Source organism: Pinus tabuliformis, chromosome J (genome assembly GCF_031772625.1).
Source record: "Pinus tabuliformis cultivar Carrire ecotype Pingquan chromosome J, CPIR1, whole genome shotgun sequence".
Taxonomy (NCBI): domain Eukaryota; kingdom Viridiplantae; phylum Streptophyta; class Pinopsida; order Pinales; family Pinaceae; genus Pinus; species Pinus tabuliformis.
In genome coordinates, this window is record NC_142295.1 from 1,339,609,755 (window position 1) to 1,339,626,227 (window position 16,473).

The 16,473-nt window shown below is 35.8% G+C and overlaps 1 protein-coding gene and 2 pseudogenes across 1 annotated transcript; all 3 read left to right on the forward strand.

Moving 5' to 3' along the window:
- Nucleotides 1-2,321: 2,321 nt before the first annotated feature.
- LOC149232307 (two-component response regulator ORR3-like) lies at nucleotides 2,322-3,401 on the forward strand. The gene is made up of 5 exons (XM_089376460.1): nucleotides 2,322-2,526; nucleotides 2,638-2,708; nucleotides 2,856-2,933; nucleotides 3,032-3,102; nucleotides 3,213-3,401. Exons 1-5 carry the CDS (start codon nucleotides 2,349-2,351, stop codon nucleotides 3,340-3,342), a joined length of 528 nt encoding a protein of 175 aa, XP_089232586.1. The 5' UTR covers nucleotides 2,322-2,348; the 3' UTR covers nucleotides 3,343-3,401.
- Nucleotides 3,402-3,527: 126 nt separating this feature from the next.
- Nucleotides 3,528-3,646, forward strand: LOC149232308 (5S ribosomal RNA; annotated as a pseudogene).
- Nucleotides 3,647-5,264: 1,618 nt separating this feature from the next.
- On the forward strand, nucleotides 5,265-6,078 carry LOC149232309 (uncharacterized; annotated as a pseudogene).
- Nucleotides 6,079-16,473: the final 10,395 nt, after the last annotated feature.

Below are 16,473 nucleotides of genomic sequence, written 5' to 3' on the forward strand. Positions count from 1 at the left end.
ATGGCTTTGTGATAATAGACTACCTTAACGTAACGGTGTACTTGTCTCCTTGCTCTTCTTATCCACGATTTTAATTTCCATTCTAAAATCTGTCGAGGAATATGTAGATCACTTAGCTTGTTGATTTCCAAAACCACAATAATATTATTACAATAATCATGAAAACAACACAATTATTAAAGAGAATAAATGTGATAGTGTTGTATAATTATGGAAGTGAACATATTTTTTTAAAATTTTAATTTAATAATTAATAATTATTAGTTAGTTGATAGAGATTTAAATTTGATAATATTTGTGGAATATTTTTATTAGTAGTAGCTATAGATAAAAGATTAGGACTTATGTTTATGGTAGTTATATTTTTTTGTTTTTTAGATTAATTTAAAAAAAAATCATAGTAACAAATTTCAAATTCAGTTTAGATTTTATTTATGATATTGAATTGATAGACATATCTATTTTGGAATATAACTTCTAAAATTTTGATTTAATTATTAACAATTATTAGGTGTTTGGTAAGGATTGAAATTTCACATAGTATTCCAAGATATACTTAAATTGTATTTATTAAATAATTTTATTTTTTATCATCAAAATAGTTATTTCATTTTTGTCTTTTTTCAATGTACTGGTTAATTAACAAAAATGATATCAACGTGTGCCATAGAAAATGAGATATGTTTTTTTTGAACATTTCGTATTAATAAATCATGTTATTAGAAATTAAATTGTAACATAACCTATTTAGAAATTAAAAATATGCATAATAAAATGAGGTTAATATTTTTTTCCTTTAAGTTATATATTAATTTTTTGATTTTAATAATAATAATGATAATATATATTTAGGAGTCATTAATTTTTATGGTTGCGTAAGTTTTTTTATATTTGCTTTATGTGTGTTTACCTTTAAAGCTGGGTAAACTAGTCAATGAAATTTTTTAATTTGATTTTGGAAAATAAACTTTATTAAATATTACTTATTTTTCACAAAATATATATGTTATATTAATATATTGACTTTTTGATGATTAAAATAATAATAATTTAAATAAATTACAATTTTTTTTAAATCTATTATTTAGATTATTTTCTTGGTTGATTCTTTATGGATTAATGTTTATAAAAAAATTTAGCCATAAAAATTATTAACCATTTAATTTATTTCGTATAGCTTTTTTAGAATCATTAATGTTTTTTTAATATTTTAATTATGAAGAGTCCATCAATGAATTTATGTATGTTTAGTTCTACAAAATGAGGGTTAAGGATGAAAGTTACCTCAACCATATTTTACACGATCCTTAAAATCATTGTTCTATACTTCCGTCAGCCAATAAACTAGTTGTGATATCACTTGAGATTAAGAAATTTACCAAATCCTTTGAAATAAACCATATCTCTCGAGATCAAATAGATTATCAAACAAATCTTTGGAGATCGAGGAGTCTTCTACCTGCTCTGAAAGCAAACTAACCAGCAGCCCCGGGAATCTATGGGGCCAATGGGGAGAACTTCGTTAATTATCTCCTACGTCACCTTCTCAATTACAATGACGCTTCGTTTTAAATTATAGAGAATTTCAGAGCTTTTTGTAGATTTTTCCGAAATTTTGAGTGTGGGACATCGAAGAGCAAAAACGCCTAATTTCTTGGTCAAGTTTGCGTTAGGTTTGGGGTGGGTGATTTCGCTAGGATTTGAAAGGTACTAGCTGTCATATCGGTGGAAAATTTGGATTTTGATTTGGAAGCGATTCGATCCCATATGATATATGCAATTCATGTGATATCAGAAGTAGCAGTTGCTATGATAGTCGGATTGGATTGTCCGAATAATATCTCCGATCGGTGGAAAATTTGGCAGTTGATTTGAAATCCATTCGATCACATATTATATATGCAATTCATGTGATATCAGGAATACCATACTCGGATTGGATTACCCGTATAATTCTTCCGAACTAGGGTTATCTTTTTCGGATTTTTTTAGATACGAGGATTCCTGTTTGAAAGCGCAAGATCTGGGATGGTTTTGTGCGCCAAATCGTTCTGTGAAATTAGAAAATGACGTCGCTGTGAGTCCACCAACATATATGCGCAATAGATCCCGTAATTACGTTCAATCTCAGGCGTCTAGTAACCGAGTTCTCCGTTCTTGAACTCACCAGATCCTCTCATGGATGAACGAATTCGGCTTGCTGACAGGATACTTTGATTTTTTCGTTTCGAATATTGGTACTGTTAGGGTCTGCGTTGATACGGCGAAATTCCTTGGAAGGTCATATTGGAACAGAACAGATTGTTTGTTGTAAGGTCTCTTTGGGCGTCGTTGTGAAGTAAGATTTAATGGGAAGGAAAGGAGCTCAGGATTCACCGTCGAACACAGAGAAAAGCATGTCTTCGACTTCAGATCATTCAAGCCAAGAGGGAGAAAGCGCTTCCCAGCTTCATGTGCTTGCCGTGGATGACAGCGTTATAGATCGAAAAGTCATCGAAAAGCTATTGAAGAACTCCTGTTACAAAGGTAATATTGGATTTGGACTGTGATTGATATTTTGAGGATTTTTTTTAAAGTTATATAAATAGACATTTTTATCGATTCGATAGCTTACCATGTATGAGTGTATAACTGTAGTTACAACAATGGATAGCGGGAGAAGGGCTCTAGAGTTTTTGGGTTTAGGAGACGACCAGAACGTTGCAAATGTAAGTAGCTGAAAGTTGTGGGTTGATTAATTAAGGTGTGCCTGAATCTATTAATGCTTGTGAGAATTGTAATGTCATGCTGTACTGTGATAGAATTATGGAATAGATCAGTTTCTTCTATCTTACATCATGTCGTTTCTGATTCAGGGCCTTCAGGTGAATATGATAATCACTGACTACTGTATGCCAGGAATGTCTGGCCACGATTTGCTAAAAAGAGTAAAGGTACTTTTAATCGTTCAAACTTTTAGGCGACTTCAGCTTTTATTCATTCATTTTTAAGTCGATAATAGGTAACATTGCTTCGTTAACCAAATCTATAGGAATCCTCAAAGCTCAAGGAGATTCCTGTGGTTGTCATGTCCTCTGAGAACGAGAGCTCTAGAAAGCGCAGGTGAAAAACCAATTGCAGATAGCATGTTCTTTTTAAATACATGTAAAGAGTACAATATTATAATTCCTTTGACCTGACTATGTACTTACGATGGTCTGTGAACTGAGCAGATGTCTGGACGAAGGTGCAGAAGAGTTCTTATTGAAGCCCGTGCAGATCTCGGATGTAAATCGACTGAGAGATTATATCCGTATAGATCACAAGAGTGACAGCTATTGCCCAACTGGGGCTTCGATTTGACATCGAGAGTATCAATATGAAAACGCATTACACATTTGGTACTTCGGATTTTGGAAGAATATAGGGAATTTTGTTTTTAAAATGTATTTTATCATATTATACTGTTCATTAATGTAAGAGGCCCACGGTCATTTGCAACTGACCGTGGGCCTCTTACATTAGTGAACAGTATAATATGATAAAATACATTTTATCATACCAGCGTTAATGCACCGGATCCCATCAGATCTCCGCAGTTAAGCGCGCTTGGGCTAGAGTAGTACTGGGATGGGTGACCTCCCGGGAAGTCCTAGTGTTGCACCCTCCCCAAAACGGCCTGGAGTATGCTGTAAAACTGCTTCTGCTTGGCTAAGAGCTTGTCTTCCTCGGACGTAAGGAAACAGGTTAACGGCCCAAGACCCAGAGGCATCTGGCAGGAGTGATGAGCCTGCTCCCTTACGGACCACCAGCGGGTTATTTCAGGTGGCGTGGTTTTCCTATCTAACTGTGATGAGTCAAACCGACATTCGCGGATAGCAGCCAGAGATGGCTGTCCTCACTGTTGGTTTTGACACCTGAGTTGATAGGTTTTTCCACCTAGGTGAGAGAGTGAGGAAGAGGCCCACTGTCATTTGCAACTGCTGGAAACTGTATGTCTGAAGTACTCAGCGCGGGAATGAAAAGTAACAAGAAAAATCCAAAGAGTCTCCTCATGGAGTGTGAATGGAATGGCTTACTCAAAGTATGTGCAGATCTGAGGTATTTGCCCAGTGAGATTTGTGTACCTGATCACGCAAAGCTTCTGTCCAGAACACTTTGAAAGCTCCTTCCAACGACACATAAGGACACCAGGGGCATATTTCATATCTGGATGTGAGAAAAAAAAAAAGGGTGCCAGGAGCAAATCTTAAGGCATGGAAAGCAGGTTGACCAACCGTGGACGTCCCGTTCGCGTCTTGCTCAAATTGTTTCCTCACAATCTAAGGGAAAAATGGAAACTCGGTCGCCTGTAGATTTAGAAAGTCTCAGGAAGGAAGAAGAATTTGAGGATAAAATCACAGTTACAAGCAGGAGCGTGCGTGCAAGAATAGAGCTGGTACATCCTACATATGTTTTCCCAGTCATGTGTTACAGTGGAGGGTGGATACACAGGGTTAAATTTGACGGGTCCCCCTACCCATCAGGGAATTTTTTTTGGTTGTTTAATTTTTAAACTGCTTATAGCAGAAGTTTAATATTTTTTTTTACCCGTTTTATATAACATTTTCGAATTATATTTACCAGCAGCTAGGCATTAGATTTAAAGATGGATCTAGATGGGTCGGTAAATACATAAGCTTCCAATCTTACCAAATATATCCCAATTTTAAACTATTGACTTATTTAAAAAAAAATCAAATTAATCCACCTCTTTGACGTTTAAAGTAGTAAAATGAGAAACGCTCTTATTCAGAAAATTAGGGAGCAGCTGAGAAGTTTGAAAGATTGGGAATTACAGGGATGAACTACATGAACAACATTCACATGCATAGTCCAGAGCGAACCACCACATGGGATAGGCCAGCGTGCATCCATAACAGTAAATTTTCTCTTTTAAGTTAGAACTGTTTTGCCGATATATAGTAACTTGCAAGATCCAAAGGTAGAAACGTTTTTGAGTCAGCAAACCTTTTTATGGATATAGACTCGGCAAACGTTTTTATGGATATTCATTTATTATTGAATTGACAAATCATCTTCCTTCAAATAGAAGTTTATGTTTGGCAACGGGTATCATAACTAACTGTTTAAAATGGAAGGTTCATATATGATTCTTCGAGTGAGTGATGAGAATCTCGTGGTGGTCAAAAGAGATCTTTGTTAACATGGCCGTGTAAACCTTAAAAGTCATGCTGATAAATAATTATTTCATTCTTTTCCATTTAAATTGGGCACGGGCAGCCATGGAAATTGTAATTGCAATTCGCTGTAAAGCTTATTCAGTCCAGTGTCCAGAGGCACGTACATGATGATTTGTGTTCGATAATTGATTGTAACGCGCTCCAGGTTGTCACGGATTCTTGCATCCAATTCTATCTATAAACTTTGACTATTTCATATATGTTTGATATCTACACATGTTTATATGTTTGACTATTCTATAGATATCCATTTGACTATTCCTCACTGCATGTGTAAGATAGAGATAAAAAGGATTGAGAAATATATGAATAGCTCACGAAGTAAACTGAGTGATGATCAAATTTATTCATTTATGGGTGGCTGTGTTGTCAAGGATGACATTGAGCATGTGGGGTATACAGGTTTACCAGACAAATGACGAAAGAGGATTTGGAGTCTTTGTCTGTAAAAACTTGAAGACCAACTTGAAATCATGATCACTACGGTACGGAAGAAGATGATTCAATGTATGGAATAACAGATTGAGGCTATGACACAAAAACTTGAAGAGTCGAAGAGAAAGGTGAGACATAATCAACATTTTTCACAAAAGAAAATGACCTATATATGTCTTAGGATTGTCATGGATCACTCGCAGAGACAGTGGACAATCCCTTTTGTCAATTAGAAGACAAAAACCCTATTTACATGGCATCTTCGGCCCTTGTATTTCGTGTGCAACTAGTTCAACTACATGTGCATGAAACGAACAATCGGTAAATTGATCTAAATTTGGTGATCGGGTATGACTCAAACATCAAAATCTACCAAAATCTTGACCTACAGTTGGGGTTTAATACAAACTTGAAAAGTTAAGATGCTGGTTTATTATGACAACCTACTTCGCTTTTGAACGAGTCAGAAATGTTTGGTGTTTCTAATTGAGTGGATTAGTTTACATGAGAACCAGAGAAGAACCAGAGAAGGTAGACAAGTCCATGTCACTCTATTTTCAAAACCAGTGGCGGATCTTATTGACATATGGCATTTATGTATATAAACAACTTGAATTCAAAGAGAATTTAGTTGTGGAAAAAAAATTCCATCGCTCTTGTAACTGCTATATCAATCCGATAATGCAAGCAAACCTAATATAGCTGAAACTGAAATAAAGCACTGTGATAACATAGTAGAACTAAAAATATATAGTAGCAAGAAAGTACAAGAGAGGAGCTTACCTTGAATAGTTGTGGATTTGCAATTCACCATTTTTTTCTTTTACAGCCTGTATTTCCTCTACGAAAATGAGAAAGCTACAGGCTCCAGCACTGTGATGGGCGTTGGGCATTCACTACATAATAATCCAGGTTCCAACTTCCACCCCATACTTCCACCCCATACCATTTGAGAATCGAGATTATGATAAAATTGGGACGAAATCTATAGGAAATGGAAGTCAGATCATCATCGGATGAAAAAAAAAGGTTAGAGTTGTACAATATGAGTGAGTCATCAATGCAACCATAATTTTCATAAATATTTGAACTTCATAATAAATGCCTTACCAAATCAATGCTAAATTTCCAGTGTTGATAACGTTGTGTCAATTAATTGCCTTACCAAACCATTGCTAAATTGCCCATGTTGACAATTTTTTGTCAATTAATGCATTAGTAAGCTCCTGATTTTAATTGTGTGCCTTAATGATATTGAAATCTAGATCTGCTACCCAGACAAATCTAAATCTGCTACCCAAACAAGATGGATATGGAATCTGGACTCTGTAGTCCGGTGGCATTAATAATTTACATAAATTCACATAATTGCTGGAAGCATAAAATGATATAGGCGTGTAGTCCAACTGAGGTAAGATGATAGTGGGTACTTACCACTGTCAATTTAATATAAAATTTAAACCCATACAAATACAAATACAAATATATATATAATTAACTTGTAATTTTATTACATGCCCGTAATTATGAGAATTTTAGAAATTATCCATATAATAATAACGTGTATATTTTGAAATAGCCTGTATTTGACCACTAAAAAACGTGCATACAGGCGTCAATTTTAAACCCTAGATACAGGCGCCAAGAAATGCAGACGATAAAATCACAGTTGCACGCAGGAGCGTGCGCGCCAGAATAGATCTGGTACATCGTACATCTATTTTCCCACTCATATGGGTACAAGAGAGGGTGGATATATGGTCATCAATATATATAATGCTATAAAACTATTAAAGTGTGGGGCAGTGACATAATGCTATAGAGCCGTTAATGGCCTGAGCAGTATATGTCACCTTCTTGCATTTAAGAAATTACATTATCCAATGAATTGTATATACGGCTTTGCCCATTAATACATTTATAACATTGTATATGTTGATGATACAGGGTGTAAGATAGTACTCTTCTTCATATTCAATGAGTGGGGATTTTTAGGACACGGAAATGTTCTCTCCCGTTGAAAACTTTTATGCAGTTACTGTGTTGAAAACTTCTACGCAGTTTTAAGGTTTTTTTTCAAATTGAAAACTTTGAAGTAGTTGCTCTGGAGTCTGAACTATGGCACAATTTTTACTCGATGTTTTGCTTACAAGTGCCAGAGAATTTTAACAAAATGATCGTATCGTGGAAATGATCTTAAATTTTAGTCACGTAGGAATGGTCCTATGTTTTCAAACCCTCTGCATTTCTAATGAATGAAAAAAATTTAAGACGAAAAGGAATAATAATCATTCAGCGGGGTTCAGCAAATCCAATAGGAAGGGATCTAAATTCCCTCCTGTCCGTTCTTATAGATGTGTATAAAATTATTTATTTTGAAATTGAAATTTAAAATCAAAATTTCTTAAATTATTTCCATCTTAAAAAATAATAAATTTATTCAGGATATATTTTATGTGTCGTGTTATTACAGTTTTTTAAATATTTTTTTATAAAAACAATAATAAAAATATTCACATTTTTTCTCTATTAATTAACTAATTAAAAATAATGCCAACACCCTTGTTAATCTGTTAGGTAATACCAAGTGCCCAAAATATCTTCCAACATGATTGTTGATATTAATGCTAACACATTTACTACTACTAGCCACCTATGTAGTGCCAACTATGCAATAGTGAAGATATTTATTAGATTATAATTAGATCCACAAAATTAAAGTGGAATGTCACCATTATTAACAAGCTTGCTAACAAACTGATAGTGAATATCAATATTCGTGCTTTATGTATGAAAAACATGGTTGTTTGACAATGCAATTGTTTTCCTATTGTCACAAACAATATAAGTTTCCTCCTTCTCCACGCTTGCAAGATCTTTCAAAAGATTTAGCCATATTGTATAGCATGACGCTATACATGGACACAATTATTTATAGCCTATCGCAGGGGCACAAGATTAAGAAACTGAAATGGCTCAATAGGAGATTCGAGTATCTTCCCAACTCTGAAGTTTAATTTTGTTGATAATAAGAACCAATTCATAGGAGCATTGGTTCCTAGGACAAGCTTCTTCACTGGAAGATCGAATTATCAAGGGTTTCTCTGTAGGATTTTCATAACACGTGTCTCAATCGAGACCATTATAATCACAAGGGGTTAATAATTTGAACTGTTAGAAGAATGAAAGCCCTAGCATAAATTCATAGTGCAGAGGGATCACCACAGTGCATAAGAGTTCAATGTGGCCACAGGTGAATCAATTCTAGGGTATTCTCATGACTTATTGGAGATCCGTGGGGCAGACAAGACATTTCCAATCCCAACCATAACAAAGGCATCATTACATCACCAGTGAAGAGTGCAGTCTTTTAAGAGCCATGAAGCCATTGCATAACGTAGAGTGGGGAGTCATTGAACAAAGCCACGATCGAGAGAATATCTGTGGGGGTTGTAATATTGAATTGAATTCATCAGACTGCGAGGAATTGACATGCTGAAGTTGTGGAGATCATGTTGCAAGGTTGTGTGGCCATTTGCAGTGATGCATTGGATTGACTTATTGGCAACGTGAAGGATCCATACAGAGGGGACATGAAACTATTATGGAGCACATTATAGGGTGAACATATCACCAGTAAAGACCACATAAGTCATGCCATTGAGTTGTAGAGGCCGAAAGGATCATAGTAGATCCACACGGTCATGGAACATATGAGATAAGGGTTGAGAAGTCATCCCTGCGACTACCAAACATATTTATTCAATAGATCTGCCACATTACTAGTTAGAGCTTGAGCGCAACATGGGATAGAGCCATTTACATGAGATGGTGTGGTTGACTGTTCATCCATTGGTTAATTGTTGTTATTAAATGTAAATTTGTCCTTTGGCTGTGGGTCACCATATAAAGTTTTCATGCCTTGGGAAAATTTTATGCTTCAAAATTAATATAAATCCTCTGCCCGTTAATAAAATAAAAGTGCTTCCATTCAAATTATTTGGTTAAGAGCATAATTTTCAAAGGGAACCAAGAGTATTCCTTCCTAAAAGTAGGGTTTATCTTGCATAAGGGCCAAGTTTGGGATTTGTTTTCAGGGCCAAGAGAAATTACAGATAGACGCTAAGAGACTTGTATAGTGCCACATTGGGAACATTAGATTTCATGGTTATTGGGTCGAGTAGTTCATCAAGCAAGAAAGAAATGTAAAGAAAAATGAATGGAAACTGAAATACACACAAGTAAACACAAATATTTTATGTGGTAAAACCTTGATAGTGTGTCAAGCAAACCTCCACGTGGCAAGGGATTGGAAATATTTATTAATCAAGAATGATTATCCATGATACATCCTCTTGGGCATTCACCATTTTCACATGAGCCTCTCCTCCATTACATAGCTGCTATTTGTTATGAATATTTTTATAAAACTAACTGGCAGTGATTAATAAAGATTTTACTGATAATTACATTATTTGTTGAAATTTTAACAAACTCTACCTTGACAAAAAATTTCATAATCCCTTGCCCATGCCCATTCATCATCTCTTATGCAAGCCAAGAGAACCCAAACACCATCACAACTTATCTACTATAACTGGCTTCATGAATATGTCTACACAATTCTATCGCGTATGGACCTTCTTGAGAGCTACTTTTCCGCCATCGATCACATGCCTCAGAAAATGATACCTTACATCAATGTCCTTGGTCTTATTTTCATAAGCTGGCTTTGTAGCCAAATGAATAGCACTCTGACTGTAGCATAATACATTCACTTTCTCCCGTGTCCTTCCAATCTCATCAAGTAGACCCTTTAACCAAATTGCTTCTTTACTGGCATCTGAAGCAACTATATATTCTTCTTATGTAGTGAACAAAGCATCTGTTTCTTGAAGATTTGACATCTAGCTAATTTCTCCACCTTCAAGAGTAAAGTCATAACCTATAGTAGATATCCTTTTGTCCAAATCACTTGAATAATCAACATCCACATATCTATAGACTAATCCTTCACTACCATTAAAGATGATACAATGGTCACTTATGCCTCTTAAATAATCAAGCACCCATTTCACTACTCGCCAATGTTCTTCACCTGGATTTTCCATGAACCTGCTAACAACTCCAACTCGATGTGAAATGTTAGGTCTTGTAGATACCATTGCATATATTAAGTTGCCTACAACATTAGAATATGGTACACGAGACATATATTGATTTTCTTCATCAGTTCTAGGACTCAAAACCAAGGAAAGCTTAAAATGGGAGGCTAATGGAACATTAACAGGTTTCACATTGTTCATAACGAATTTTTCAAGTACTCTTTCCACATACTCCTGTTGTGATAACCAAATCTTACCATTTTTCTTGTCTCTGTGTAACTCCATGCCCAAGATATGTTTTGTTGCTCCAAGATCCTTCATATCAAATGTCCTAGAGAGTTAAGCCTTTAACCTGTTGATCTCTTCCATGCTTTTGTTTGGAATAAGAATATCGTCAAGATACAAAACTAGGATAATGAATATGCCACTAGAAATCTTTAAGTATATGCAATGATCATACTCACTTCTAATAAAGGTCTGGCTCACCATGAAGGAGTCAAACTTCTTGTACCATTACCTAGGAGACTGCCTCAGGCCATACAATGATTTCCTGAGTTTGGAAACTAATATTTTGTTGCAACCTTGTACAAAACCTTCTCGTTGTTCCATATATATCTCTTCATCCAAATCACCATGTAGAAAAGTTGTTTTAACATCTAACTATTCTAACTCAAGGTTAAGTAATGCAGTTAGTGCCAACACGGTAAAAATAGAAACAAGTTTTACAACTAGTGAAAAAATCTCATGAAAGTCAATACCTTCAACGTGAGAATACCTTTTTGCTACCAACATCGCCGTATACCTTTCAATACTTACATAAAATTTCCATTTCAATTTGAAGACCCATTTGCTTCCAACAACACTTCTCCCTTCATGAAATTCTACAAGATTGCAGGTGTTGTTATTAGCTAAGGTTGCCCATCTTCAGTAATCAATGCAAAAGATGAAGCAGAATGTTCATACCTTTTGGGTGTTTTTATTTCCCTTGTAGGCCTTCTAAGAGTGACTAGTTTCTGAACATGTTCTAAAACTTCCCTTGCATCTTCTTCACCTTTTCCTTTAGAAGTCTCTCCTTGCTTTCGAATTTCTGAAAAAGGTCTAGTCTCCAACTGAATTTGTTGAATTGGCGATACCAGTTCATGTTCAATTTTTCCAACATTTGATTTTAAAAGAGAAGGTTCATCAAATGTTACATCTCTACTAATGACTATATTTCGTGAAGTAGGATCCCACAACCTGCATCCTTTCATCACATAGTCATACCCATCAAAGACATAACATTTCGATTTTGGATCTAATTTTCAACACCGATTTTTAGGAATAAGAGCATAAGCATCCAACCAAATATCCTTAAATGTGAATAATCACAAGACTGACCTGACCAAACTACTTCAAGAATTTTGCAATTAATTGCAACCGAAGGTGATCTGTTAACTAAATAACAAGTACTAGATATTTCTTCTGCCCACAACTCCTTTTAATGCAGGTTAGCATTGCTGATCACGCTTCTAGCTCTTTCAATAAGAGTCTAATTCATATGTTCAAAAACGCCATTTTTCGTAGGAGTATAAACAAGAGTTTTATGTCTAACAATTCCTTCATCCTTACAGTGTTATTGAAATGTTAGAGAAGTAAGTTCACCACCATTGTCAGTTCTCAAAAATTTAATCAATTTGCCTATTCCCTTTTCCACCATTGCTTTAATTTGTTTAAAAACATTGAATACATCATCTTTCTTTTTTAGCATAAAGATCCCAAATTTCTGGGAGAAATCATCAATAAACGTAAAGAAATACAAAGCACTTCCATGCACTACAATTGGATATCATCCCCATAGATCAGAATGAATATACTCCAAAATTTCTTTACTATTATGACTTCCAGTTTTAAACCTTTGTTTACATTGTTTTCCATACACACAATGTTTACAGAAATCCAACTTCAAGGATTTCAAATCAGGAAGAAATTTATGGTTCATTAGTACCTGAAGACCTTTCTTGGTCATATGATCTAATCGTTGATGCCACAGACGAGTACCTTCTTATTCTTTCTTTGTTTGCTTCACTAACCTGAGTAATTCCTTTGAGTCTGTAAATATTTCTGACCTTTTCCTCCTTCATATCAACTAGGGTGCCTTTTGAGACATTTAACACTCCATATTGACCTGTAAACTTATAACCATTTGAGTCCAACACGCCCAAAGAAATCAATTTTTTCTCCAATTCAAGTACATGTCTAACATTAGTTAATGTTCTAACTGCTTTATCATACATTTTAATCTTGATATTTCCCATCCCAACAGTATGACAGGATACATTATTACCCATAAACAAAGGACTACCATTTACAACTTCATATGAAGTAAACTAATTTCTGTGTGGACTCATGTGATGAGAAGAACTATCTAGTCTAACAACCAATTTTGAACATTATGAGAGACATTACATACAGGTAAAGTTTCATCTACCATACAAAATTCTTCAAAAGATAAAACTTCATCAATCATACCTGAATCAACTTGACTTTCTTGTTTTTCTTCCTTCTTTGGGTTTTCAGACACTCTTTGTTCCCAACAATCTTTATTGAGGTGTCCAATTTCATTGCAGTACCAGAATTTCACCTTACACTTCTTGCCCTTTGATTTTGACTTGGAATAACCCCTTGTTTTTTCTCCTTTTTCCTTTGACCATCCTTTGGCAATCATGGCTTCTGGTGCAGATGTTTTGATACCTGATTTCCTTTGTACTTCTTCAGAAATTTTGTTCTCTACACATCTTGTAGAGAAACTGTAGATTAAACTGATTATGCAATGTACTAAAGAAAAATATTTAATCGACTTCTACAATCAAACTTGCAGAAACTTAATCAATTTGAGCAAGATCAATTGGAACACATATAACATATAAGAAGAATTCATACACATGAAACACAGAAGAATAATCTGGGGAAAGCCTCAGCTAAAAACCCCACTATTTGTATTATTATATAAGTGGAAATATCTCAAGATTACACAAAGCTTTACCTCACAACCTATCCAGCTCTGAGTACAATCACTCACTGTTGCTCATAGACAGAATAGACAACAGATATGCCTTCCTTCAGTCCTCCAAGCCTCCTATTTCCTTACGCAGTTTCTCTTGGGTCCTCCAGCTGCAACATGTGTGATTCTCACCTCACACACAACATTGACCTCTGAAATAACTGCGCAATCCTGAAGGAGATAATTCTTTCTGCATGGATTAGTTTCCTATATTGGAAAATTCCTCCAACTAATAGTACATTGTCTCTTCCTTTAATCTCAACTGGGTCTTTCTCTGAACTGACATGCATGAGTTATTTATGGAGAATATTCAGTTATATAGAGAACACTAGTTTCATGCATGCATTCATTAACTGACTGAACTCACAATTAGTTCCTCCAACTGTTTGGAACTAATTTAACTGGACTTAGCTCAGTTAACTTAGCTAACTAATTACAACTTAAATACAACTCATCCTTATGTTCTTAATTAAGGAATAACTTCCTCAATCAAAGGGATAATTGTTGCATGTCTTCACATAGACTTCATGTTTGATTTTATCCAACTAATTAACTCAAGATGAATTAATTAATTATTTTTCAAACAATTGGTGAGACTAAATTCGAATTTTAATTCAACGACTAATTAAAATTGGAATCTATCCTGAAATGCTATTTTTAGCATTTCTAGTTTTTGCTATTTCCAACAAAGTTGGAGTATATCCTGAAATGCTATTTTTATAATTTCTATTTATAGCATTTGTTGTTGCTATTTTCAACACTCCCTCTCAACAAGAAAGGGATTATCTTTCACCCTGATCCTGTCTCTGTGGAACTCAAATCTACACTTTGACAATGCCTTGGTCAAAATGTCAGCATCTTGCTCCTTGGTCGAAACATACCGCAATAACATGATCCTCCTCACCACACAATCTCTGAGATGATGATACCGAATGTCTATGTGCTTGGACCTATCATGAAATACTGGATTTTTAGAGAGTTTGATACAACTCTGATTATCACAATAGATCATAGTTGGATCCATCCTCTGATCAAACAAACCAGCTAGAATTTTCCACATCCAAATGGCCTCACATGCTGCCTGACTTGTAACCATGTATTTAGCCTCTGCTAAGCTAAATGCAGCTGACCTCTATTTCTTGTTGTACCAAGAAACTACAACTAAACCAAGGTTGAAAATTCCTCCTGATTTGCTCTTCTGATCTGATGAACTCCCTGCCCAATCTTCATCTGTGAAGCCCTGTAGCTTCACTCCCTCTGATTGTATGTACCATAATCCAAATTGAGATGTGCCTCTAAGGTATCTCAAAACATGCTTTGCTGCCTTCCAAAATAGCTTGGTAAGCTGAACCATAGCTTGACTCAGTTGGTTCACCGCAAAGCACAAACCTGGTCATGTGTTCACTAAATACATCAGTGAACCCACAAGCTGCCAATACATAGTAGCCTCTACTACCTCACCTGAAGTATCATTCTCCTTCCTCTAGTTACCTGGTATAGGAGTCTACATGGGCTTGCACTTCTCCATGTGGAATCTCCTAAGTATCTCATTGGAATACTTTCCTTGAGACACAAACACTTCCCCATCCTTATGCCACACATCCATGCCTAGAAAGTAGTGCATGAGACCCATGTCTTTCATCTCAAACTCTCTTGCAAAGTCCTCCTTGCAAGACATGATCAATTGATCATCACATGTCAATATCAGATCATCAACATAAAGAACAATGATCAACTACTTAGCTTCCACCATGATGTGGTATAAGTTCATATCTGTTTCACTCTTTGTGAAGCCCAACCTAGTGAAGTAGTTGTCGATCATGGTGTACCAAGCACGAGGTGCTTACTTCAGCCTGTACAAATCTCTCTTGAGTTGGCACACATGCAACTCACCATTGAAGGTCTCGAATCCTTCCGACTACTCTATGTACACCTCTTCCTCAGTCTTGCATTTGAGGAATGCAGTCTTCACATCCATCTGATGGATCTTCCAACCCATCTGTGCTGATAGTGCCAACATCGATCTGATAGATTAGTACCTTGCTACAGGAGCAAAAGTCTCATCATAGTCAATCCCCTCCACCTATGAGAAACCATGGGCAACAAACCTTGCCTTATGTTTCTCCACACTATGATTAGCTACTTGCTTTACCTTGTAAAGCCAATGAGAACTCACCGCTGACTTGTTCTTCGGTCTTGGAACAACATCCCAAACACTGTTTTGAACTATGGAGTCATACCCCTCCACCATAGCATCAACCCAAACTAGTTGCTGCACTAATTCCTCAAAGGAATATGGTTCGGTCTCTATACATTCCCCAACAAGGGCCATGTAACCACTGTATTGCTCAGGTGACATCCTCTGTCTGCGCTGAGTAGATGGATCTCCCACATTCTCTGTCACATCCATCAACAATCTTTCAGCTTCCGTTAAGCATTTCCACCCATATCTGGAAGACTCTGCATGAGTGGATGTCTCCACTCCTGGATCCTCTACATGCAGCTACTCCACATCAGTTTGAGGCTCCTCCTCCTTAGGAACCAAAAGTTCCTCCTATGAATGCAACTTGAGCTCCCTCTCAAGGGAAACTCACATGGCCTTCTGCTCATCAAACTCTAGATCTCTGCGTACCACTATCCTCTGATTGGTAGGAAAGAACACCCGATAGTT

Excerpts from the sequence above, each read along its gene's own strand:
- LOC149232307 (XM_089376460.1), top strand. The coding sequence starts at position 2,349 with ATGGGAAGGAAAGGAGCTCAGGATTCACCGTCGAACACAGAGAAAAGC. Across the intron at positions 2,527-2,637 it reads GAAGAACTCCTGTTACAAAG|TTACAACAATGGATAGCGGG; the intron begins GTAATATTGGAT and ends GTATAACTGTAG. Across the intron at positions 3,103-3,212 it reads GAGAGCTCTAGAAAGCGCAG|ATGTCTGGACGAAGGTGCAG; the intron begins GTGAAAAACCAA and ends TGAACTGAGCAG.